The sequence below is a fragment of the Olea europaea genome, unplaced genomic scaffold, assembly GCF_002742605.1.
Source record: "Olea europaea var. sylvestris unplaced genomic scaffold, O_europaea_v1 scaffold1148, whole genome shotgun sequence".
NCBI classification, from domain to species: Eukaryota; Viridiplantae; Streptophyta; class Magnoliopsida; order Lamiales; family Oleaceae; genus Olea; species Olea europaea.
The window spans coordinates 298710-324770 of record NW_019228875.1 but is presented as its reverse complement, the minus strand read 5'-3'; the positions used below and the strand labels follow the sequence as shown (position 1 = coordinate 324770).

General features: G+C 35.6%; 4 protein-coding genes and 1 long non-coding RNA gene across 23 annotated transcripts in view; 3 read left to right on the top strand and 2 right to left on the bottom strand.

Moving 5' to 3' along the window:
• LOC111373637 (silicon efflux transporter LSI2-like) overlaps positions 1-2825 on the bottom strand; it is a 4725-nt gene extending 1900 nt beyond the window's left edge. For 2 of the 4 annotated variants that reach the window (XR_002698972.1, XR_002698973.1), the window contains exons 1-2: positions 2395-2825; positions 67-1390 (exon numbers count right to left, since the gene is read on the bottom strand). Coding sequence is in view for 2 of the 4 variants with exons in the window: in XM_022996197.1 (XP_022851965.1) it covers positions 67-1284 (1218 nt within the window). In the remaining 2 variants the exon portion in view is untranslated. The remainder of the gene's footprint in view (positions 1-66; positions 1391-2394) is intronic. The other 2 variants (XM_022996197.1, XM_022996196.1) reach the window with 2 other exon arrangements.
• Positions 2826-3981: 1156 nt separating this feature from the next.
• On the top strand, positions 3982-6555 carry LOC111373623 (protein FAR1-RELATED SEQUENCE 5-like). The gene is made up of 5 exons (XM_022996176.1): positions 3982-4168; positions 4487-4593; positions 4701-4762; positions 5196-5485; positions 5552-6555. Exons 1-5 carry the CDS (start codon positions 3982-3984, stop codon positions 6553-6555), a joined length of 1650 nt encoding a protein of 549 aa, XP_022851944.1.
• Positions 5204-8085, top strand: LOC111373622. The gene is made up of 4 exons (XM_022996175.1): positions 5204-7348; positions 7425-7565; positions 7620-7710; positions 8024-8085. Exons 1-4 carry the CDS (start codon positions 6842-6844, stop codon positions 8083-8085), a joined length of 801 nt encoding a protein of 266 aa, XP_022851943.1. The 5' UTR covers positions 5204-6841.
• Positions 8086-8113: 28 nt separating this feature from the next.
• LOC111373642 lies at positions 8114-10047 on the top strand. The gene is made up of 3 exons (XR_002698985.1): positions 8114-8125; positions 8732-8790; positions 9670-10047. It is a non-coding gene; the product is annotated as an uncharacterized LOC111373642 (long non-coding RNA).
• Positions 10048-14087: 4040 nt separating this feature from the next.
• Positions 14088-25858, bottom strand: LOC111373640 (serine carboxypeptidase-like 32). Of its 16 annotated transcripts, XR_002698978.1 has the most exons (9): positions 25455-25858; positions 25324-25335; positions 18080-18164; positions 17651-17746; positions 17351-17443; positions 16919-17263; positions 16170-16269; positions 15371-15615; positions 14088-15271 (listed from the first exon to the last, which is right to left on the bottom strand). XR_002698978.1 is itself a non-coding variant. In XM_022996205.1 (7 exons), the coding sequence occupies exons 1-4, from the start codon at positions 25358-25360 to the stop codon at positions 17175-17177; spliced, it is 315 nt and encodes a 104-aa protein (XP_022851973.1). In that variant the 5' UTR covers positions 25361-25448; the 3' UTR covers positions 14088-14313; positions 15050-15271; positions 16170-16269; positions 16983-17174. The 16 variants fall into 16 exon arrangements, 6 of the variants coding, with proteins under 6 accessions (XP_022851973.1, XP_022851968.1, XP_022851969.1 ...); XR_002698981.1 differs by lacking the exon at positions 18080-18164; XR_002698984.1 differs by lacking the exon at positions 18080-18164 and having other exon boundaries at positions 17651-17725.
• Between the last annotated feature and the right edge of the window lie 203 nt (positions 25859-26061).

Sequence of the window (26061 nt, the reverse complement as noted above, 5' to 3'; positions counted from 1 at the left end):
TTTTTTATAAATATTGTCCAATACTATCTTATCCAACTTAATCAGAGATTATAAAATTGGTATTACCTTTTCTAAACACGGTCCTGCATCTTTAAAATCAAGAAGAACTAGGGCAAGTGCAGCTGTAATTGTGGTCCAGGACATATTTAGACCGAGCAGCAAAGCAACTAGCATTCCTATGGTAACAAGATAAACACACGTCTTCCACAAAATTCTTTTCCACTTCTTCGGTAATGCAGCGTTTTCCTGTTCACTACCGTTCAAAGATGGAATACTTTTTGAAGACATGGATCCATCATTTGCAGTTTCTTTCGAAGAATTTGAATGCTTAACGGATACAGATTGCAAACTCGGAACCTTATGAATTTTACTTTCAGTGGGATTGCCACCATTCCCGAGTGTCTCAACCTGATTCGTATAACTATTTACATTAAGAGAGACATGAAAATTATCACTCTCATTCAAAGTCCCTCGGTTTCTAGTAGTCTCAATATAATTTGTAGGATCATTGGGATTAGAAGAGCTGTAAATATTTATAGATTCCAGTTCGGAATTCTGTTCTTGAGAATTTGAAGATGTGAGGTGAGACAACTCAACATGAGAAATTAGAGTTCTCTCTTCTTCAGCATCCACTTCCATAGTGGCATCTTCTTCATCCTTATGAACAGATAACAACTTCCAATACATACAGAGAAGGATCAAAGCATTGACAATAACTCCTAGAAGCATTGCCGGGAAAATACCAAATAAAAAATTCCCAAAAGAAATCTTACTCTTGACAGCTATAACTAAGTTTTGAGGATTGCCGATAGGGGTTGCCGATGACCCGATATTTGCACTCGAGGCAAGGGCTATTAGGAATGGGTGAGGAGGGAGCTTCTGTTCCCGAGCAATTTTGAGCACAAATTCAGTCAAAACAACACAAGCAGTGTCATTAGTGAAAAAGGCGCCGGAAATGGCAGAAATCAAGCAGATTCGACAAAGCAAGTCCTTTGCTCCCTTGCTTTTCCAGGAGAGCAATTTACCCAAGTACACAAACATATCCGCTCTTTCTAGATAGACACTGACTACCATTGTCCCAAAAAGAAGACCTAGGATTGGAAGGTCGATAGCCGCATATGCTTGATCCGGTGTTATGACTCGAAAAATGACCATAAGCAGTGCCCCAAGGAGAGACCCAGCTGTCCTCCCAATGGGCATGAATGGGACAGCTGGGAAAACTGCCAAAACCCAGAATATGGCAAAGGCAATTGAGCCAAGAACCACTTTTACAGTAGGAGCCATAACCACGTTTACACAACTAAATGAAATCCCAAAACTTTCACTTTTTTTGCAAGATTTCAGAACCTTAGCACCCTGAGCATGTTTGTGTTCCACAACAGCAAATTCTCTGAAATAAAGAACTTATTATATAGCATAACTTATGAAAATTAAGTTTATTTAGGATAAAAGATGTCGTTTCCTCGACTATTCGTTATTCACATAACGTGATTCAGGCAAGTCAAATTACGAATCATTATTATATAGCAGAACTTATGAAAATTAGTTTGCCTTTAGCACATACAATAAAATTATGCCCAATCAATTGTTAAGGACTAAGCTACAATCCCTTCTGAAAAGGGCGATAATAAACAGAAAGAAAATAAAAAAAAAAACAAGCACACAAACAGATTCTTACCATGTTACTCAGATGCTGCAAATTTTCCCAGTAACGGAGAAAAGGAGTATGCAAATAGGTACAAGATTTTTCTCACACCAAAAACTGGCACCCTAATATCCTTTTATATAGTAGGAATAATGGGAGGACCCACAGTCGAGGAACTACGGTGTGATTTAAGGGATTTGCCTTTTCTTGAGCGAGCAAACATAACAGAAAAAAGTAATTTTAGTGGTTCTACCTCCTGTTTTTTTTTTTTTTTTTTGAAGAGAATGAATCTCCAAGGATTTTGAACATCAACATCCCAGAAAAATCTTCTCTGTTTTAGTTCATTCTCTCGTCGAAAATTCTAACGTGTACACATTAGTCAGATCCATCGTGGAAACTACCAGTAATAACAAACTTGCAAAATAAAATAGCAATTCCAAAGGCTGCATCGAGAAGATTCTTCTAGTGTTTCTGCGCTGTTTTATGGATACTTAACTACTTCTAAAAAATATTAATCAAACAAACATTCAAGACCCATACACCATTCTTCATTTTCAGATCAATAAAAGCACAAACTATCACATCTGCAGAAATTTTTCTATCAGAAATATCCGATAATAGAAAAGGATAACCTTAAAAACACAAACTGCATATATTAATATAAGGGCAACAAAATTCAAGAATTGAAACCAGAAATTCGGTTTTGTGTGAAATACAACGCAGAAAATATCATGAAATGGACAACTCACCCGAATCTGTGAAAAGCTACTTCAGCCCGCAACAAAATTCAAGAATTGAAACCAGAATCCGGTTTTGTGTCAAATACAACGCAGAAAATATCATGAAATGGATAACTCACCCGAAAATGTGAAAAGCTACTTCAGCCTTAAATATTTGATTCAGAAGGATTTTTTCTATTTTTCATCGGCTAAAGGCATTTCCCATTCGATTCTAGTCGTTTTTGTTTATTATAAAAGTGCGCTAACGTTATGACCAAGTAATTTTTGAACATTCCACACCAAAACAAGGGGCAGTTCGATTAGGCGTACAGAAATTTCCAGATGAGCCGGCAGCAAATAATATTAAAAAAAATACTAAAGACTCTTGTACAGAAGTCATACAGAATTTTAAAAAAATGACGTTCTGGCTTCGTTTCTTCGTTGACCAATTTTGTAAAAAAACTTAAAAAAAGAAAGAGACCAATTTCACCCATTTCCCCCCAATTTCACCCGCCCGCTGAAGAATCCCCCCACTTCATTTTTTTCACCTGCCCCCGCCGAATCCACCCACTTCCGGATCTGAAGTCGTCTTCTACATTTCCCCCCGACTACATCCCGATCTGAAGCAGCAAAAGAGGCGACAACTTATACGGTAGAGGCAGCAGCAATCAATAACGGCGAGTGATTGTATATGGCACAACAATCAGAACTGGCAAGCCAAAATAATTTTAGCAAATCCAAATAGCAGCAGCGGCAATATATATCAAAGTGTGATTGAAAACGGCCGTCAAGCATAGTCACTTTCAGGAGACTCGTTACCAGCAACCAGTAGCAACAGTAACAATCATGTAGCTTTGGGCAACCCAACGACGCCGTTTGCTCAGTCACCAAGTGACAATTATCTAGAAGACTAGAACATCTAAACCTTCGACTAATTCAAACAAGATGGCCTCTGAGAATTTTGCAAGTTTCATCACATTTACAGGAAGATTTGGAGGCCAGATATGTCAATTTGGCTGCACACAAACGTAATCAAACCACCTCTTGTTTCTGCTCAATTTTATGAAATAGAGACATTACATTATACCTTTACCCAAATATGAAGATTGAAGAAGAAACCCCCTTGCACTTCTGTCAAATATTTTGGAGCACGATACTACCCATATCACAATGCATGGCCATAGGAACAGTCTCTTAAATTTGTGTATCAAAATTCAGACTTATCAAAGCTGCCTTCTGCAGTTTGGTAGAGGTAATGCCATCCATGGGAACAGTCACAATTTTGTATTGGAGGTATTCCATCCAATGATCAAACTTTGAATACAAATCTGCCATTCAGAATCAGTGACCAACACAGATGGTGAAGAAACAAGGGAAATGACACACAAATGCTTCAAATGCTAAAATAAGAAAATACCCAAAAAATGAATCCGACCCAACAAACTGTAGAACAAAGAAATGAAAATGACGAAGTTTCGACTTTCAAATTGTCTACCGGCTGCAAGAACCGGCATCAAGTTGCACAAAACGAGGGAAGTTTAAAGACCAATAACCAAATAAACGCAGGGCTGAAAAGCTTGGGCTGATTCACGGTTCAATTGAGCGAAATTGCCGGAGATGGAAAGCATAGTCGGCGGCGTAATCTTGGTGGGTTTCTTTCTCTCCGTTCGGCGGGACCAGTTACGAGCATCTTCTGGCGTTTCTTGTGGAGAAATGGGTTTGGTGAAAGGTGGGGTGAAATGGGGCAATTCGTATTGTCCGGGGTTATCTGACTCTTGGTCTTTTTTTAGGAAAATGCTTGGGGGTACAGGGGTGGTTCACAGGTCCGGATTCAAAAAATTTAAAAAAAAAAAGAAAAAAAAATGACCGACACAAAGAACAAAAGGAGGGAGAATTCTTCGCCCGCGCCTGGTTCCCAGAGAACAAAAGGAGGGAGAATTCTTCGCCCGCGCCTCATCCCCCCCCCCTAAATCGTTTTCTCCATCTCTCCCACAAGCCCCATTTTTGGTCGACGCTCAGCCACATCCCCACCGTCGGACTCAAACTAAACACCGGAGAGCTGGATTGAAGCCGGCGCACCATGTACCCCCGATTTCAGCTCTCCGAAACCCCTCTCACGCAGTCGACGACTTCCCACCTCCGGTCACAGTCCAGCGACCTGTACCCCAAGCATTTTCCCTCGAGAAATGGGCTTCCTTTCGGCTTAACTGCGGTCTTCAGTACGCTGTGGTTCGGGCATTATCCTGCGGCTCCAGCAACCATTTTCATTGCAGATTTTTGGAGATTAGAAGCACGCCATTATACGTAAGCTACTGCAACATTCTTGTTCTTGTTAGATCACATTTGTTCTGTATGTCCGATTGATTCTGGATTGGAAGCACGCCATTGTTCCTGCATTGTACTAGCACTTGTTTTCAATTTACTGTCTTCAGTTGATTTTCCAATTAACCGTTAATGCATCAACATGCCTTTGACTGGACTCTTCACTTGATTTCATTTTATTGCAACCAATTTATTAGAAGAACTAATAAGAAGGTTTCATTCAAATGCATTTCCAATTCAAAAGAATTAATCATGACACTGTCTATTCGAAACGCAAAGCAAAATGTTACTGCATGAGTATTTCCCTTTCTTGAACTCCTAAAATTTGTGACTGTAGCACCACAATATGTGATTTTAGATTCTTAAACTACTGCATGGTGGTATATCCTCTTGTTGAACTCCCCAAATTCGTAATTTTACCACCACATTACGTGATTTTGCTAAGATAATGCATGATGCAATGTAAATGGTTTATATTTTGATGAACGGTACCCCTTGTTTTGCTGCAGTGGAAAGATTATGGAAGATGTGAATGATGAATTGGAGGAGTCCTCCAATGATAATGGTGCGGATAATATGAACAAGGTTGAGGATGAAAGGTTAGGAGAAAATGGTCAGATTGTACCCGAGGTAGGAATGATGTTCAACAACGAAACAGAAATGTTTGAAATGTACAAGAGATATGCTTATGATATAGGTTTTCCTGTTAGGAGACGGAACTCAAAAAAAGGGAATGATGGCATTCTGAGATATGTAACTTTCACATGCAGTCGTGAAGGCAAAAGAAGTAGTAATGCGAGTGGGTCTTTAAAGCCTAAACCGATATGCCAAACTGACTGTAAAGCAAGGATCTGAGCCTTTTCAGATTGTTGTGGAAGATGGAGAATTAATACAGTCCACCTTGATCACAACCATGAGACTAGTCCTTCTAAATCTAGGTTGTATCGATGCAATAGGGAGTTGAGTGCAAATGTGAAACGTAAACTTGAAGTGAATGATGTTGCAGGCATTCCGTTACATAAAAGTTACAACTCCGCAGTTGCGGAAGTAGGTGGATATGAGAACATGACATGTATAGAGAAGAATTGCAAAAACTATATCGAACAAGTTAGATGTTTAAGACTTGGAGAGGGAGACGCAGCTGCAATACAGTCCTACTTTTCGAAAATGCAAGCAAAGTGCTCGGAATTTTACTTCAGCATTGATCTAGACGACGAGTGTCGACTAAAGAATGTCTTCTGGGCAGATGATAGGTGTAGGCAAGCGTACAAAGAGTTTGGCGATGTTGTGACATTCGATACCACTTACCTAACGAACAAGTATGACATGCCGTTTGCCCCTTTTGTTGGAGTGAATCATCATGGGCAGTCAATATTGTTTGCTTGTGGTTTGTTAGCTAATGAGGACACGGATACATTTGTCTGGCTATTCAGGACGTGGCTTGAGTGCATGCATGGACAAGCTCCGAATGCAATAATTACTGATCAAGATCGGGCCATGCAAAACGCAATTGGGATCGTTTTCCCATGCACGAGACATAGATGGTGTCTATGGCACATTTTGAAGAAGTTGCTGGAAAAGTTTGGGTATCATGTTGATAAGTGCGGGATATTTTCGACTTTGCATAATTTGGTTTACGATTCACAAACTGCTGAAGAATTCGAAGAGGGGTGGGAACAGATGATTGATGCTTACGACTTACATGAGAATGAATGGTTGTCAGGATTGTATGATAATAGAGGTCGGTGGGTTCCTTGCTTCTTAAGAACCACATTCTGGGCTGGGATGTCCACAACTCAACGAAGTGGGAGTATGAATGCATTCTTCGATGGGTATGTGCATTCGAAGACCTCGTTAAACAATTTGTAGAGTAGTACGAAAGAGCCCTGAGGAGTAAGGCGGAGAAGGAGTTCTAGGCTGATTTCAGGTCATATTCACAAATGGTGCCTTGCGCAACTAATTACGAAATTGAGAAGCATTTCCAGTCAGTTTATACCATTTCGAAATTCAGAGAAGTACAAGATAAGTTCAAGGAAAATGTTCACTGTGACCTCATTTCTACTTCTGAGGGGTGTTCGGGGACAGCATATGAGGTGCGTGAGGATGTGATGTATCACGGGCAACGAAAGAAAAAACATTTATCGTCTTATTTGATATGGAGCGTTGTGAGATAAATTGCAGTTGCCACTTATTCGAGTTCAGGAGGATTATTTACAAACATGCAATTACAGTATTGATCCGAAACGACATTACACGATTGCCAGATAAGTACACACTACGAAGGTGGAGAAGAGATGTCCGTAGACCACATACGAGGATTGTAGTGAATTACGATGGTTTGGCCAGTACTCCGGGACAGTTGAGATATGACGAGATGTCTAAAGCTTTTTCACAAGTAGCCGACCTCGCTGCAGATGACGAAGTCCGGACACGTGCTGTAATGGACTGGATAAAATTCGAAGTGATAGAGCTCAGGCCAACGAAGATGTGTACTGGAAATAGTATCATTTCGCAGCATACTCTTCATTTAGCTGCGCAATGTACTGATTCACAAAGTACCGGTAGCCACAGCATACGGGATCCAAATTTAACAAAGCGAAAGGGCGCTCCACGAAAACTTCGAAGAAAAAGTCCATTGGAGTCCACATCAAAGAAAGCAGGGGTACTACAGTTTGTTAGTATGTCATTTGTAGTACAATAGAAATATAGTTTCTCATGTGAGTTCGGTTTAAATGCAGGCAACTTCGATGTCATGCAAAGGAAGGAGATCGAGAGCTAGACAAAGTAATACACAACAGGCACTATCGGATGTCGTGGCATCTGAAGAACAATATGCAGACACCTTTCTTATATTCAGAACTCTTATTGGTCAGTGCTTTGTCTTTCTTATAATAGTCAGGTTGCACTTTGATTGACGTTTTTGTGTGGTACAGGGCGACGCCCAAAGTCAAGTATTTGCACAAGACGTGTCGTCATCGAATTTGATCCCGCCATTGTCAATGCAAGTTCAATTCAATGCTCAAGGTGAGTACTTGAATTGTAATCCTTATTGCGTTAAACACATTTGTATTGTGTTCGATTGCTTATGTCAATACTGTCCACATTGCGATAGGTTTTTCGTTTCCAAGTTACTATCCGCATTTATCGCATGTGGATGACCCGAAGTCATAATGTGGTCGGCTGAAGTTCAGTTATTAACATGGAACTTTTTGTTTTTGGTTGTCATGGTCTTCGACGAAGGTTTCAGGTTCTTCGTATCGATATTCATTTGTACAGGACATTAATAAATTATATTTTCTACTTTTTTTGTGCTATGGTTAACTTTAGTTGTTCTCAGGTGCTGCAGTCATTTTGTCTTCATTTCTATTTTTGACATCAACCCTCGTTTTGATACTGTAACTGAAATTGCGATGAACCAAAGGGCAAGCTAAGGTAGGAGGTACACTTTGATTCTTTTCCTTTGTATCAGCCATTTTCAATTGTTCTATGGTCGATTATTACATATGATTGTCTTCAATAAGTAGTAAGTTTGAGAGTTGGCTCGATGTTAATCAACATTCATAGTTTCAGAACAAGGCTCAGGCAGAGTTGAAATTTGACAATTGTGAAAGAAATCTGTTTCTTCAATTGTAAAAAAATTGCTGGATTCTTTCAAAACAAGGCTCGGGCAGAGTTGACATTTGATAAATGCAGTGCTACTAGTTAAATGAAATTGGTAAACACTCAAATAGAAAGAAGTTCCATCTTTACACGTGAACTATTGGTATCATGTTCTCGGAGTTGCTATGACTTTGATGTTCATTACCCTGAGGTTTGAAATCATCTAATGAATAGCTAAAGAAGCTTCTGCTGGTGCATGATACCAATAGCGAGGTCAAAAGATAATGGTTTGATATTTCATTTAAATTGTGAGGTCAAAGACTTTATGAAGTTCTAGAAAAAAAGATTTGTTTGTGCGAAGTTCTTGCACCTGACATGTGACACTGATCTTGGTTCTTATGTTCTCATGTCTTGAAATTTCCCCCATGGATGTTGCACAATCAAGAGTGGAAAAATGAGTAGAAATGCACTCTGTCCCTTTGGTTCTAAGAAGTTAAACAAAAGGTACTTTTCTTCCTTAACTGATTGTGCGGATTCTAGCCTAAATGATTGAATTCGCCACTGTGTATATCGAGATTTGATTCGATAAATGTGTGATAACCATTTCCTAAGACCAATTTTTGGAATTCAGAATATAAAATTTTATATATGAGAATAGGTTAATGATCAGTACCTGAGTTGATCCTCTTAACTTAGCTTGCAAGTGAATCTAATTTTTTTATCACAGCATATGAGCAATGAAACTTCTGAGATAATCTTAAGATGCCATACGCATTAGACTTCTTACATGCTTTATTATGTTTTACCAACAAGGATTTTAACTTGTGCCGTTGCGGCAGGTTCAGTTAAACTAGCATTGCCCTCGTAATAACTTCATGATACACATTGGTTTTTAGCGCATAGCTTGAAGATCGTCAATTGCCTCTATTTTTGGGATGTGTACAATAAAAATGAAGTTGGAAAAAGAAGCTTTTGGATGGAATTCTATAGTAGACGTCTTTTTTGCAATAACAGAAAGAAGCTTTTGCATTCAATAAAAAGTTCTTTGGTATATATGATTTTCGCCTTTGAATTTAGTTACACTTTATTCTTTTTTGGCTGGTTTAAGGGGGAAGTGCTATGCTTTCTTTAATCTAAAAGTTGAAAGGGGACTTGATATTGTTTTGAATAATGAAGTAACCATTACTTGGATGGGTAACTACACAACAAATTACTGAACTTTATTATCATGATCAGTGTAAGTCATTATCTTAGCTATATTGACCAAAGATCAAGCTATCAAACATGGCTGTCAATTTGTTTGTGTTTCTTGTCCAATCTGCTTCCTTTTGATTTATTTAATAAAATCAATATTGTAACAGCTCCATTTTCATGTGATTATAGTGACCACCTTGCTCTTGCTCGGGCTTTTGAAGGGTGGACAGCACAACGAGAAAACCTCGTTACTTAAAACGATAGAAGATGGGCAGCTTCTTTTGCTTTGGGTGGTGGTGGATGTTGAAACAAGGCGATCTAACAGAGATTTTGGAGTGTCACTACAAGCCCCCCATCTGTTAAACCATTCATCGCTTGATCAAGAGTTTTTGCCCCTTACTCTTTTTTTGCTTAGTGATATTGTTTAAGTATTATTTTGTTCAGATTAATTTATAGTTTAGTGATATTGTATTAATATCTTTTATGTTCTGCAATGAAGGGAAAAAGCCAAAAAAAACTATCATCTATTGTAACTGTTGCATTATGAATGTGACACAGAAACAAAGATGTGTGTAATGCCAACCAATTTTTTGATAAATGTAGATGAAGTTAATGACCATGCACTTATACTTACTCATCATTTATGAATAAAGATAAAGGGCGTAATAAAGAACATTAGTTCATAGTTTCCATTCGTTATGTAAAGCAAGTGCAGATTTTGAAAAATCAAAGCAGAACTTTTGCAATGTTTGCCGGGATGCTTGTCGGAACGACATTTTTAGTAAGATAGCAAGTAACATAGGTGATGAGACAATAAATTTTGGCTATAGGTAACGAATACACATAAAACTAAATTGCATTACACCCATACTAAGATAGAACATACGTTGTTACATCCTTCATAAGATCTAGTACAAACATAATTCGAGTAACAAGTTCAACACAATAAAACTAATCAAGCGGCCTCCTTTGTTTTCCCATTTCCTTCCGAACTTCCGTTTTCCTTGCGGAAAGTAATGTTCAAGTTAATCTCTACATCTCGTTCGTAGAATATTCGAGTTAGAGTTTCGACCATTCTTGGCAACTCTTCGACTTCCTCATTTGCCGCAACATTGACCGCTTCATCAATGGTACTTGATTCTCCACTTGACTCTCCTTGTTCGACCCATTCGAAAAATCCACATTTCTTGCTGCATGTGTTGAATAATCGCCCTTTGTTACACATCTACTTTTCAACCTCAAAACATTTCTGAAATCCATGTGCACACCTTGGGCAACGACGTTTTCTAGGGCATTCATCAAAAAAATGGCCATTGCTTCTACAACTATGACAAATTTTAGCATTCCTTCCTTTCATATCCTTAGATGGAAACACAAGCACATAAATTAGTTGTACAAACCATGAACCCCAAATTGTTCAAAGCCAAATTGTCAACAAAAGAATAAGTTGGTAAACTATTTACGAATAATCTGGCAAACTATTTACGAATAAGTTGTCAATGACTATAAGGTTGCACGTCAAAAATCATATCTACTAAAGACTAGCAAGACGATACAACCATAGTAAAAGCTAACATTACACCACTTAAATCAAGTCGTTGCCAACAATGAATTTGTTGCACGTCAAAATCAAACAAAACACCAATTCATTTACTACAAACGATACATGAACTCTTTAGATCCCAACCATCCATCCATTGATCAACGACACATTTAACAACCTAATTTACTAGAATACTATTATACACATCAATATTTATTTAACAGGGTCTAAATGGCATCCACGATAGATTTTAGTCATCATTCTAAACATGGTTAACATGGTTTAAAAGTATGAAACCTATATAACTAACGGTTAATTAGAAAATCAACTCAAGCATAGAACACACAATATAATGTCGAAAATTTGTAATGCAAATTCAAGTGAAGAGTCCAGTCAAAGGCATGTTGATGCATTAACGGTTAATTGCAAAATCAACTGAAGACAGTAAATTGAAAACAAGTGCGAGTACAATGCAGGAACAATGGCGTGCTTCCAATCCAGAATCAATCGGACATACAGAACAAATGCGATCTAACAAGAACAAGAATGTTGCAGCAGCTTACGTATAATGGCGTGCTTCTAATCTCCAAAAATTTGCAATGAAAACGATTGCTGGAGCCGCAGGATAATGCCGGAACCACAGTGTATTGAAGACCGCAGGTAAGCCGAAAGGAAGCCCATTTCTCGAGGGAAAATGCTTGGGGTACAGGTCGCTGGACTGTGACCGGAGGTAGGAAGTCGTCGACTGCGTGAGAGGGGTTTCGGAGAGCTGAAATCGAGGGTAAAGGGTGCGCCGGCTTCAGTCCAGCTCTCCGGTGTTCAGTTTGAGTCCGGCGGTGGGGATGTGGCTGAGCGTCGACCGAAAATGGGGCTTGTGGGAGAGATGGAGAAAACGATTTAGGGGAGGGGGGAATGAGGCGCGGGCGAAGAATTCTCCCTCCTTTTGTTCTCTGTGTCGGTAGTTTTTTTTCTTTTTATCTTTTTTTTTTTTAATTTTTTGAATCCTTGTAGAGGACCTGTGAACCACCCCTGTACCCCAAGCATTACCCATAAAAATATCGGTTAGGTAAGTGCAAGTGTACAAGCAGCCTTCCACCCTATACCCTTGGAGGCATAACCTGCGATTTACCTCCCTCACGATACTCCAGGGCAGGGGCGGTGGGGGACCCTTAAGGTTGGGGTTCAACCTTTTTTTTTTTTAAATATCGGTAACTAATGAAAATATTCAAACATCAACAACCATATTTCATTGTTGTTGTGTCAAATAATCTCTTAATCAATCCCACTCATTTCGTAGGATTTCTTATGCATGTATTTTCCCTTCAATTTCATCCTGTACATCGAGTAACTCCACCTCTGCTGTGTATCGGAGTCTGTCTCTGCTCTTGTAAATGTTTCGCCAACCACGCCCGAAGGAACTTATGAATTCCCATAATAGCTATTGCAACAAATGTGTAACAATCAAATTTTAATTATTATTTTCGTATGTGTCTAAAATTAATATTGATCATTTAACAAGTGGAATAATTCATGTTTAGCCTTATCATCACACTAACTAAAGTCCAAAAGGTTAAGGTGATAAGCTTATATTCTTATGTGTATTTTTTAAAATTCACCGTACATTGTATTTGGGTGGGATATTTAAGTATCACCAAAATAAAAAATTATAAAAATATATCAATATTATACTCATTTTGTAAATCAGATTAAATAACAAAAAATTGACTCAAGAAGAAATAATTTTAGATTAGTTATCTGAATTATTTTGAATAGAAAGAAAAGTGTTCTAAATTCTATATTTTATTAAAAGAATTATATATATAAAATGATAAATGACTTATTTTCATTTGTAGAAGAAATTGGACTGTTACACAACAAGTTTGCAGGTGCATTTAATGTGCACCAGAAATGAAATTACAATTTTACACTTTTTTGCATTTACTTCAAAGTTAAGGAGGGGGCATTTCAAAAAATTTCCATCCTATTGAGTAAAAAATAAAAAAAAAAGGCTGTGAGCCCACATTCATGTTCAACGGGCAAAATTTTTCTGAAATGGGGGTGAAAATGGATACCAAACAGGGGGCGATATCGTATCCCATGTTTTTCTTGGAACTTGAAAACAAAAATAATTCATTAATATATATAATAAATTTATTTTATTTGCTTTTTAAATTCCACACGCAACCTCTCTTGAAAATTGAGAACATAAATAATTCATTAATATATATAATAAATTTATTTTATTTGCTTTTTAAATTCCACACGCAACCTCGACTATGATTGATTGGAATAAATTAATCTATTTACTTGTCAAACCTAAAGTTTGACGTTTGGAATTGATAATTGAATTAGTAGCATACAAGTAGAAGAAAAATCCATGGCTAAAAGTCTTATTTTATTTATAAACTAGTCTTTGAAGATTTGTCTAATGTGAAAAATTAAGAAAGACGCGTGCGTTGAAGATTTGTCGAATTGTAGTAAGATCTAATCAATTTTCTTTTGCTTTGATTGTCTTATGTTAAACTAGTCTTGGAAGATTTTTCTTCAAGTTATTTTGAAGGTAATGTTTATATGTCGAATATGAAAAATTAACAAAGACGTGTGCATTGAAGATTTGTCGAATTGAAGTAGGATCTAATCGGTTTTCTTTTGCTTTGATTGTCTTGTTTTAAATTTCAGTTAGAAGTTTTCCATGTTCATGTTGGAATTTTGATACAAGTTATTTTTCATTTAGAATGATGGACAAAGTGATCCCCGAGAATTTTGTTTGTATTAGTTGGATCTGTTTCTGAAGGCCAAAATCCTCTAAAATATGATCTGTGGGATTAAAGAAAAGTAGTGTTACAGAGATGAACGAAACAATTGTTTAAACTAGCAGTTCTATCACTTATCTAACTGGGAGATGCTATAGGTACCAAATCATTTACCAAATGAATGACCGAATTGATAAGTGTCGCGTTCTTATTGGATGGATATGCGCCCCTCCAATAGGGGCGCCACGTGTCAATTCGGTAAGATATTTGGTACAAATAGATTAATTCTATCTAAATTTGAGATAAAACACTTGAAAGAAAGGTGATTGGATCCCATCGATAGCCAGAGATAAAGAAGATAATGGAAAAAACAATTAGGTTGAATTCAACACATGAAAGGATAAGTTATAGAATACCCTTGCAGTACAAATTAAAGGAGATAACAAAACGAAAAACATCAATTGACAGACTCAGCCACCGCATAATGGTCACGCCTATACTAAACTGAAACTTTCACAAATATATACCACAAGAAACCTGAAATTAAAGCAAAAGCACAAGTTTGTGAGACTCAAGAAGTATAAAATAAACTTCTACCATTATTCACTGATTGATAAACATAGATTGTGATTTGTTCTGATTCAAATGACAGGAAGCAGATTGAGTAAAATTGTTTCTATACCGAATGGCAGTCCACGATTTTTTAAAAATCCCCAGGTAAAGGAGGGAGAATTTCTAGCATTTTGTAATCAATTTTTGGTGTAAAAAGAGGTAGGTTTAAAAGAAAATGAACAGATTTAAAAATAAGTAAAGTAAAAATGAAAAGAAAATATAGGAAAGTATTTTGATTGTACATACAAAATTATTCTTAAAATAAGTTTGAGAAAAATGAATATTAAAGAACTGGATTCAAGTAAGGGCTAACAATTTTAGTCATCATACTCCATACCTTCAAATTAACTCCAAAATAAAAAAAGCCAGCAATATCAAGCAGAGTGTACATGCCAATTTGAGCAAATTTTGTTAAAAAAAATCTTACTATCAAACACAAGATATGTAATCAATGTTACTGCATATCATGCAACAACATTTGCCTGCAATGAGCAAGTGAAAATGCATATTTTAATGAAAACCGATGTAAGCACGAAGTTAACTGCAGTCCTAATGTAAGTCCTGACACTACAAAATCCACTTAAATAATGGCCTAGTCAAGCATTTTACTCCTGAAGATTGATGCATGCAGACAGAAAGGGAGATCGGCAAACCTTAGTACCTTGTATATAGGCCAAATTCTAGCAGAAGCTATTGGACCCTCGACCCTTTTCCAGGTAACCGAAGCTTATGTGTAGCTGCGTATGCTGCATAATAGCCTACGCTCTTCCAAGCTGTTGCTGTAGGTTTTCGTCGGAAGTCATTGAATCCTTGCAAGCTATGCTGCTTTATGCAGTTAAAGATTTGCAGCACGGAACCATCTACGCACACCATAGTACACCATCTGCATGCATAAAACTCACTGTCAAAAAGACTGCCAAAAGCTCAAGACATCATCCCAGTTATGCAATTTGTGAATACTTCATTAAAGGAAAAGCCCAACCAAATAACCAGCAGGTGAAGCTATATGATTTAGCAGTGCAAGCCAACCAAATTGAGCTTTGGTTTGACAAAGAACACTTGTACATCTTTGAATCCAAATTGCCTCAACTTCATGAATTCAACCAGTTTCAAATAATTCCCTACTTTAACTGACTGATAAGCTAAAGCGTTTTCTACATTATTCATTACCAAATATGCCTTTGCAACTATCTCGTTGTGCTTACTTATATACAACTCCCTCCATCCCTACAGCCAACAAAAAAATCCGAAATCTATAGTTATAATTCACGAAATAAATTAAAAATATCATCACATTTTAGATCCGATATCTCGTAAAAATTGAATTCGTAGACCACATGTATACCACTATTATGATACAACAATACTTAAGGTATTATTTATATCTCCATGTACAAATGTCCAATTACTAAAACAGCATTATGAAATTAAAAATTTCGTAAATATATTTCGTTAGATGCAAGTAAATATAGCTAAAATCAAACTATCATCAATATACTTCATTTGCCATATTGATCTTTTATTTATATTTCTCAAACAATTATAATTACAAATGTATGCGATAAATACAATAAAATTAGACAAAAGTAGTGGGAAAAAAAAAACAATTAGAAGAAAAGGATCCACCAGGCAATGTCCAGGATAAAGAATAAAGGATCAAAATATAAATTCTGAAAATTTCAACAAATGGCCTAGAGTTTAGCTTAATTAAAGAATTTTAATATACTCATTAAACAAAAGAATTTTAAAAAAAGAAACTGAGGGAAAAGTAATTATCTAACCTACTGAAGAAAGTAGTAAAAGTACTGGCAACTCTTCTCTAGAATGGTTGTGCTTCTCTCTGGAAAAGTTAGTTTTCCATGCTCCGCTTCAGCAAATACCCTAAAATCAGCAACAAACACAAAAAATAATAACAAAAGGTCGCCATCCTACAATTTTGCTAGAAGTATTGTAAAGATACAATAAATACAAATGAAGTTCAAAACAATAAACCAACTTTTATTCAATTTGACACCAGTGTTTTAAAGCAATACTTCTACTTATGGTGGATCCTTCTTCCTATGACATTTAAACTATTAGCATCTATATCTTCAAAATTTTGTGGGTGCCATATGACATCATTAGAATCACTAAAAACAATTTTACAGTACATCATTATCCAGTTACTCTCACTGGTCATGTAATTTCCAACAAAGGCACCTCCTTATGGAAAAGTGGAAAGTAAGAAATCCTAAAAGATTGCCTCATTCACTTTGTTAGGGATAGAATTCATTTAAGCATTTTTGCTTTTTAGTGCACGAATATCGACATTTTTATAATCTACATTTCCAGTAAATTAAGAGTCAAATTTATGACACTACTCGAGTCATGGTTGTTTGATCAAAACAAAAATGAGTCAACCAAGAATCTGTATAGACATAAGCATATATTAATTATTTAAACATTGCCTAAAGAAGATAGCAATCAATTTATCATCTACAAAATGAACGTGTAATGAATGTGAAAATAAGACCAAGAACAAAGAAAGCACCAGTTATAATATTATGCATCATTAGCCAATGAATTGTCACCATAAATCCAATCAAACATACCACCTCTCATCAAGAAGCACAGTCTGTCCCTGATAAGTGTCAAGTACCTCTATGTCACATGTTTTGCAATTGGCCAGCTGCAATAAAATTATCAGTTAGCATTGAACGTCCGTCTGTGATCATTTGCTCCATTTAAAATCTTAGGGTCCTGGCACTAATCTTGAAACTCAGTCCTTGAATTAAATGGGAACCGAATTACACCATAATGCCTTTAAGATCTATCAATAAAGAGGGATCTTTGTTCCCGTAATGAATGAGTTCAGCCAGCTCAGGAACATATCCGCCTGTCGAAAAGCATCCAGCATACATATATGAGCATGAATATTCTAGTAATTGACACCAATCAGAAAACTAACTACAACACAATGTACCTTTATAATTCTCCTTAGCAATATAAAATTTCCTCATCGTGTATGATGGAAACTTAAGGAACCTCTTGCGTAGGAAAACATAGGAATCATCGGCTACAAAATGAACATTTAAAAGTTTAAACAGCTAGAGAGAGAGTACATTTATTTATCTAAATTTAGTTTTCAACATGTCCCACAGGACAGCTCATTTCTTATGAAAAGCCTACTATGTGCACAATTTTCATGAACTTTTATGTTAGATCGACAAATTATGATTGGGGGTGTCGGTGTATTTAAGAGTTAACATAAAGTTTGACATACCGGCAAAGTCATCTCCAAGAATATCATAATCACCACTCATGCTTGAGTATGAAAATCCAACGCCAATTGGAGAATCTAGAAACAATAAGTTGGCTTCTACATCATCACACAAGAAAGACGATACTTTAATAGAATGTTTTTTAAGGAATATTAAATGTATGTGAACAAATTTATCTGCTTAAAATTTGTAAAACTGAAAGTGTGGCCAAAGCCGACAAGAAAGCCCAATAATATTAAGCAACCATCGCACACAAAAAAATGTTTACCATTGATTCTCCTACTTATTCATATGCACACGTTGGTATAACAATTAATATTCAACTAAAAAAATACTTCATATCCTGGAAAGTTTTCAAATTTAAATGCAAATACAATATCATTTGATTCCCATAAGATCAAATTCCCATCATCAAATAAACATGCTTCTACCAGTGCCAAGGTAAGTCTTCCTCCAAGTTCAATAATATTAAGCTGGTTCCATTTGTTGGTCTCTATCATATATGGGATGGCCCAACTGCACCATAAAAAAAAATAGAAGAACTACAACAAAACGTACACACCAACTTGTAAACAAAATGGATCAAATATCATACTATCTCATCCAAGTATGAAGCATTAACATTTACAGTGTAGATAGCATCAAGAGGATATCATCCATCTTTCTCTCATCACAAAATGTTTTATCCAAGGTTATTTTCTTTAATAAACATAAACTTAAATGCATGCATACTACACGGACTTGTCATATATTTTGGCATTTAGTATTACACTACAGTTTCAACGCCCCCATGGCATTGAACTTATTTAATCAAAACTCAAATAAGCAAGATGCAATAATTTATTCTGTCATATTTATTCAATGGACCACAAAGAGTAAAATTTAAAACCTCAATGCCTCAAATTTAATATAAAGCTATAAACAACAAAAGGTTTAAACTACTTCAAAATTTAAAATAAACTACACTAATAACATATAACCAAATCTACTGGGACTCACAAGTTAAAAGAGACCCAAATTCATAGAAAAAGAACTCTCATAACACTCTATCAAGCACATATATCACAGCAAATAACATCATATTGAGTCCTTTTACCCAAAAAGAAAAGATAAAGCTGGTATTCTTCAAATTTCACTGCATTAAAAGATAATTTAATCCTAAGAACGAAGGAATAAACATTATTCTTAACAAACTTGAAGTCGGTTAATTATTTACAAAATCACAATGCAACCTATAATACTTTGTGTCCCCATAATTGGAAAAAGACTAAGCACTCAACCACTAAATAAACTTCTCCAAATTGCCACGAAAACATGCCGCCGATTACAGAGCATCAACAACCATGAATTAACCAAAATACCCCTCTACTGACTCCAAAATCATTCTATAATCAATCTTCTTGTGTTCCTCTGACTTTGACAATTTACATTGAAAAAAGTTACCCCGTGAAGAAATGTGGCACAATGATGTTGGGCTGACTTAATACTTCTGCTGGGCAGGTTAGTCCAAAAGATAAATGGTATACTTAATGTTGGCAAAAATCGTGTTATTAAAACACGCTTTCTATACAATTGAAGCAATGGTTATAATCTTGCCAAGTATCGTATTACTCATCGTTGGATTGCAAGACTTCTAAGGTCTTCTACTTAACCCTCATTAGGGTTCCTAGACGGTGCTAGAATCTAAATTTTTCACACTCTCTCTCATTCCGCCGCTTCATCTCTCTCAAGAGATGATTCTCTTTCTTTCGATCTAAAGAATCTGTCCAAGAAAGCTTCCTTCGATATGAGCCCCAAAATTGTATAATCTTGAGTGATTTGTATAGATTATCTTCATTTATTCTTGAGTGAATGGCTGTATCGATTAGTGAGACTTATGTTGAATAATCTTGAGTGATATTCTGAGTGCTACGAGATGTACAATCTGGATAGCTTCATTGATTCGTTGATATAGTGATTTCTTCCTGTTTGACGAAAGCTCAAAAAGGGATTAGGAATGATGTTCCGAACCTCTTGCCTTAGGACGAAAAATCCTGTGTTCATCTTTTATTTTTCTGCGATTTCTTTCCATTTTCCATTTTTTACGTTTATTAGTTTCGGTATTTTTGTTGATTAAACTCGCTGTTTTTTTGTGAACTTCGTGTTAAAGTGGTATTAGAGCTCGTGACGGGGGTTTTTGGTACTAGTGTCGACAGATTCGAAGAGTATTCGAACTGGTTCAGTAAATTTCGATTGCTCCTTAAAACCCTAATAAGGGTTTTTTGGTGAGTTCGTTTCATTTATCTTCAAGTTATAGTATACCTTACCTGACTATATCCTGTGACCCTTGCAATTGTGGTAAAAATTAATAAATCGAAGACTTCTTAATAGTGCCTTAGTCCAGAAACCGTGATTTGTTTGGAATCTGAGGGCTATCTCGAGTAAAGGTCAATGGTTTAATATTCTTTTTATGATTCTTGCAAGTATCATGAATAAAAAGTATAAAGGATGCTGTCATTATATTACTGTGAATTGATAATTTGTTGTTTTTTGAGTAAACTGCTTATTTGGAAATTGAATGAACTGCTGAGTGTTACTGTTGAATAATTTGTGACATACAACTTGCTGGTTGTACACTTTATATTGATTATTGTGTATGACATTTAAGATACTGCTAGGATTAATTCTCATAATAATAATCAAATGTTGTAGATATTGTTCAAAACTTATGTGATCTGCCTGCACTGTCAAAAATCAAATTGTGTTTTGATTATGTCAACTAAAGTTGAATTGAAAATCTTTAATGGTAAAGGAGATTTTAGTCTCTAGCACCAGAAAATGCGAGCTCTTTTACTTCAACAAAAATGTGCAAAAGCCATTGATGTGTCATTGCCTGATGATATGGAAGAAATGGAGAAAACTGAACTTGATGAAATTGCACGGAGTTTTCTATTCTTGCATTTGTCTGATAGTGTGTTAAGAGAGATTGGTGAGACAAGAACTGTTGCTGAGTTGTGGAAGAAATTAGAAGATACTTATTTGAATAAAACCATGCCTAATAAAGTGTAACCTCTAAAACAATTTTTTGGTTTCAAATTGGACATATCTCTTGATCTTGAGGCAAATATTGATAGATTCAACAGATTATCCCGTGACCTAGCCGATTGTGATCAGAAACTTTCAAAAGATCAGTTGGCTGTGATTTTGTTAAATTCAATAAGTGATAAATATAGAGATGTTAAAAATGCTATTGAATATGGAAGGGAGACTCTAACTACTGACGTGATAATAAATGCATTGAGAAACAAAGAGTTAGAGTTAAAATATGAAAAGAGAGAATCTGTTAGTGGTGAAAATTTGATGATTAAGTCCAAACCTAATCCTAATCCAAGACGGCCAATTTTAATAAGAAACCTGGACAGAAGAAGAAGGTAAACTTTAAAGATAAAATGAAAAACAAGACTAAGGGTAAAAAATATTTTTATTGTCTAAGTAAAGGTCATTTTATTAAAGATTGCCATAAGAGACTTAATGATTTGAAAAATAAGTCTAATAATGATGGTGGTGCTGCATTGACTTATAAAAATGAGTACAACATAGATGAGGTTTATGTTGCTACACACAGTACACCTAGTCAGAAGTGAATCCTTGACTTTAGTTGCACCTTTCACATTTGTCCTAAAAGAGAGTGATTTATTGCGTTTGAAAATGTAAATGGAGGCCAAGTGTTAATGGGTAATCACATGTCTTGCCAGGTAAAAGGAACGGGAACAATCACCTTAAGGTTTGACGATAATACTGAATTGACTTTAGAAAAAATCAAGTATGTTCCTAACCTACAAAGAAATCTCATATCCTCAGGTGTCCTAGATGACCTGAACTATAATATTGTGATCAACAAGGGATACATTAAAATCTTGAGTGGCTCTCAACTTGTTGCCGAAGCCCCCAAGAGACATAGACCTTACATTTTACACGCTCAATACTTTTTTGACTCCACACCAGCAACAATTTCTGCCCCCAATGATAAGTCACAACTATGGCATAAAAGATTGGGCCACATAGTGACAGAGGCTTGCAAATTTTAAAAAAATAAGGTGCCTTTGGTAAAGATATAATTGAGAAACTCAGTTTTTGTGATCATTGCTTACTAGGAAAGCAAAATAGACTACCATTTTTTACTGGGATGCATAAATCTGTGTCTATTATTGAGTACTTGCATGCTGATATTTGGGGACCAGCTTCTATGCCCACATATACTGGTTTCAGATTTTTCCTTTTAATCATAGATGATTTTTTTGGAAAAATTGGCTCTTTCTACTTAAACATAAGTCTGATATTTTTAATGCTTTTAAAATATGGAAAATCTTGATTGAAAATCAAACAAATAAAAAGATTAAAGTGTTGAGGACTGATAACGGGCTTGAATTTTGCAATTATAAATTTGATGAATTGTGCAAAGAGTATGATATTCTAAGACACAGAACAGTGACACACACCCCACAACAAAATGGCTTGGCTGAAAGAATGAACCGAACTATTCTTAAAAGAGTTAGATGTATCTTACTAGGTTTGGTCTTCCCAAGTTATTTTGGGGAGAAGCTGCAAAAACTGCTAATTATCTCATAAATAGAAGCCTTGCTAATGCTATACAATTCAAATCACTTGAAGAAGTTTGGACAGAAAAATTTGTAGATTTGAGAAATCTAAAAATATTTGGTTGTGCAGCATTTGCAAACCAATCTGAAGGAAAACTTGAACCTAAAGCCCTAAAGTGTGTTTTCTTGGGCTATGGTGAAGGGGTATGGACTTTGGGTAAAAGAGACCAAAGGCTATAAGATCATTTTGAGTAGAAATGTGGTGTTTAATGAATCTAATATACCTTGTTTGAAATCTGAAAATAACACAACTGAATTTGGTCAGACTGAAAATGAAAGAAGGGAAAGTGAAATTAAGGTGGAGCAAGTTAATAATAATAATCTACAACCTGATCAGAGTGGAAATAGTGAAATTGAGGTTCAAAATATCAATGAAACTGATCTGAATGAATCTGATTTTGAAGTAAATCAACCCTTAAATGATTATCAACTTGCAAAGATAGAGAAAGGAAACAAATAAGACCACTTGTGAGGTTTGATGATGAAATGTCCCTTCTTACTGTTTAGGGGTTCATTGAGAATGAACCCGAGTCCTATAAAGATGCTATGAGTAGTAAGAACTCTAAGCATTGGCTTGCATCAATGCATGATGAGATGGAATTTTTGAGGAAGAATAAAACTTGGACCTTAGTCAAGAGACCTAAGGGAAAGAGAGTTATAGATTACAAGTGGATCTATAAGATCAAAAGAGGTGAAAAAGATGAGAAAGACGTTAGATATAAAGCAAGACTTGTGGCTAAGAGTTTTGCTCAATAGGAGGGGATAGACTTTAATGAAATATTTTCCCTCGTTGTAAAATTTACAATCGTTAAGAGTCATACTTGCCTTTGCAGCTCAATTTAATTGGGAATTGGATCGATTAGATGTAAAAACTACATTTTTAAATGTAGATCTTGAATAAACCATTTTTATGGAACAATCAAAAGGTTTTGAAGTGAATAAAAATTCTGACTTAGTATGCCTTCTTAAAAAGTCACTTTATGGTTTAAAACAAACTCCAAGACAATGGTATAAGAGATTTGACACTTTTGCACTTGGACTTGGTTTTAAAAGAAGTAATTTCGATACTTGTTTTTATTGTAAAGGAAACGGAGGTGAGAATTCACTCTATCTTTTACTTTATATGGACGACATGATTTTGGCTAGTCATGACATAAAGGAAATAGAGTTAATTAAAGACAAACTAAAATCTGAATTTGAAATGAAGGACTTAGGTTTTGTTAGAAAAATTTTGGGTATCGAAATTAAAAAAAAAAGAGAGAAAGGACATAATGAGTCTAAATAAAAATTCTTATGCTTTGAAAATACTTCAAATTATCTAATGAACAATCTCCCAAAACTAAAGAAAAGTTCAAAAGAATGGCTAGAGTACCATATTCTAATGCTGTGGGATCAGTTATATATCTAAGGATTTGTTCTAGGCCTGATTTGGCATTTGCAATAAGTATATTGAGTAGATACATGTCCAATCCTAGTGAGGTTCATTGGGAAGCTATGAAGTGGCTTCTAAGATATATAAAAGGAACTTGTGACCTAGGAATTGAGTATAAAAAGCAATCTGAAGGTGTTATCTTTAGGAGTTACACAAATTCTGATTATGTAGGTGATAGGGACAACAGAAAATCAACTTCTGCCTATGTGTACACTTTATGTAATTCCTGTATAAGCTGAAAATCACAATTACAAAAGATTGTTGCTTTATTTTCAACGAAAACAGAATATATAGCTGCAACTGATGCAATTAAAGAAGGAATTTGGCTAAAATGACTTTTAAATGAATTTGGTTTCATAAATGATGTTGTCTTGCATTTTGATAGCCAATCCGCTATATATTTGAGTAGAAATCTTGTGCTTCATAATAGATCAAAACATGTTGATGTGAAATTTCATTTTATTAGAGATGTAATTTCTCAAGGTGTTGTTAAACTTGAAAAGATTTCTATACAATTTAATCCTGCTGATATTAGAACCAAAGTGCTGCCTTTAAACAAGTGTTTGGACTGTTTAAAACAGTTGAATATTAATTCTTGCTGATTTGTGTATCAGGAATAAGAGCAAATGATGTCAAAAACTGGAGAAATCACTATAGATGAAACTAGAATCATTGTACCAAGGTGGAGAATGTGAAGAAATGTGGCACAATGATGTTGGGCTGACTTAATACTTCTTCTAAGCTGCTGGGCCAGTTAGTCCAAGAGATAAATGGTTTACTTAATGTTGGCAAAAATCGTGTTATTAAAACATGCTTTCTATACAATTGAAGCAATGGTTATGATCTTGCCAAGTGTTGTATTACTCATCGTTGGATTGCAAGACTTCTAGGGTCTTCTACTTAACCCTCGTTAGGGTTCCTGGATGGTGCTAGAATCTGGAATTTTCACTCTCTCTCTCTCTCAGTTTGCCGCTTCATCTCTCTCAAGAGATTATTCTCCTTCTTTCGATCTAAAAAATCTGTCCAAGAAAGCTTCCTTCGATATGAGCCCCAAAATTGTATAATCTTGAGTGATTTGTACAGATTATCTTCATCTATTCTTGAGTGAATGGCTGTATCAATTAGTGAGGCTTATGTTGAATAATCTTGAGTGATATTCTGAGTGCTACGAGATGTGCAATTTGGACAGCTTCATTGATTCGTTGATATAGTGATTTTTTCTGTTTTGACGGAAGCTCATAAGGGGATTATGAACGAAGTTCTAAACCTCTTGCCTTAGGGCGAAAAATCCAGTGTTCATCTTTTATTTTTCCGCGATTTCTTTCCATTTTTCATTTTTTACGTTTATTAATTTTAGTATTTTTGTTGATTAAACTCACTATTTTTTGTGACCTTTGCGTTACATGCCCATTTTTTGGTAGTCGAAGAATGTGACCGTCATTAGATAAGTGAAATGACTAAAAAGTGCATGCAACTATGGTATTGGTGAATCTAAAAATATCTGAATTGTATTGGGGTATTTTCGTCAAACAAAAAATTGAAGCATCGATTGATAATTGAATATTGAGAACTCACAAGATCGTAGTGAATGGTGAAAATAACTAACCTTGTCGAGCTACTGAATTTCCATAACCACCCAGCATATAAATTAATATTAACTCCGTGAAAGTTGAAACTCACTACTAACAGTTGAAAAATGAGAAATATGAAACACGAAAATATTTCACGAGTGTGAACCTCAAATCTCGTGGGTTTGGAGAGATTCAGGGTCAGAGGATTGGATGGAATCGTTAATTGTGCCAGCACTTCCACCACAGCCTCAATTGACATACGTGGCACCGCTCCATGACAGTGGCATTGATGATGGCCATCCCAGCCATTCGAACGTCGATTATCGTTCTTCCCTTACTAGTTTTTTGAGGATTCCAATTTTGCAAGAGATTTGGGGGAAATTTTGCAGGTTTTATGTAGTAGATTTAAGAGAGAAGACAAAATAGGGGTTAGGGAAATAGCTGTCAACAATAAAGCAGAGGAGTTATACGTGTTTCATTTGGCCACGGTGGAAGAACCAGTTTGAACGAGATATGTGTGAAACCTCATGTGAAAGAATGAATAGTGAAGCCCTAATCCTCTCTTTTAAGGTAGTATATAGATATAGATATATATATATATAGATAGAATAGAAGATATAGTTAAGTTTTCTACGTAAAAAGGGTTGGAGAATTCTTTGTGTAATTTTGAAAAGGTATTTAAGTAAGAAAAAATCTATCTATTAATTAATGGAGAATGACAAAACTTTTAAAAAAATCTTTAAGTAATTTGAAAAAGTTTGTCTTCTAATTAA

Coding starts and splice junctions, on each gene's coding strand:
- LOC111373640 (XM_022996200.1), bottom strand. CDS start 25,360: ATGCTGGGTGGTTATGGAAATTCAGTAGCTCGACAAG. Junction 17,444..17,650: donor TCTTGGAGATGACTTTGCCG/GTATGTCAAACT, acceptor TTCATTTTGTAG/CCGATGATTCCTATGTTTTC. Junction 17,264..17,350: donor TGCTAAGGAGAATTATAAAG/GTACATTGTGTT, acceptor GCTTTTCGACAG/GCGGATATGTTCCTGAGCTG.
- LOC111373622 (XM_022996175.1), top strand. CDS start 6,842: ATGGAGCGTTGTGAGATAAATTGCAGTTGCCACTTATTCGAGTTCAGG. Junction 7,349..7,424: donor CCACATCAAAGAAAGCAGGG/GTACTACAGTTT, acceptor GTTTAAATGCAG/GCAACTTCGATGTCATGCAA. Junction 7,711..8,023: donor AGTTCAATTCAATGCTCAAG/GTGAGTACTTGA, acceptor AGTTGTTCTCAG/GTGCTGCAGTCATTTTGTCT.
- LOC111373623 (XM_022996176.1), top strand. CDS start 3,982: ATGGAAAGCATAGTCGGCGGCGTAATCTTGGTGGGTTTCTTTCTCTCC. Junction 4,169..4,486: donor TTTTAGGAAAATGCTTGGGG/GTACAGGGGTGG, acceptor CCTCTCACGCAG/TCGACGACTTCCCACCTCCG. Junction 4,763..5,195: donor CACGCCATTGTTCCTGCATT/GTACTAGCACTT, acceptor GTTTTGCTGCAG/TGGAAAGATTATGGAAGATG.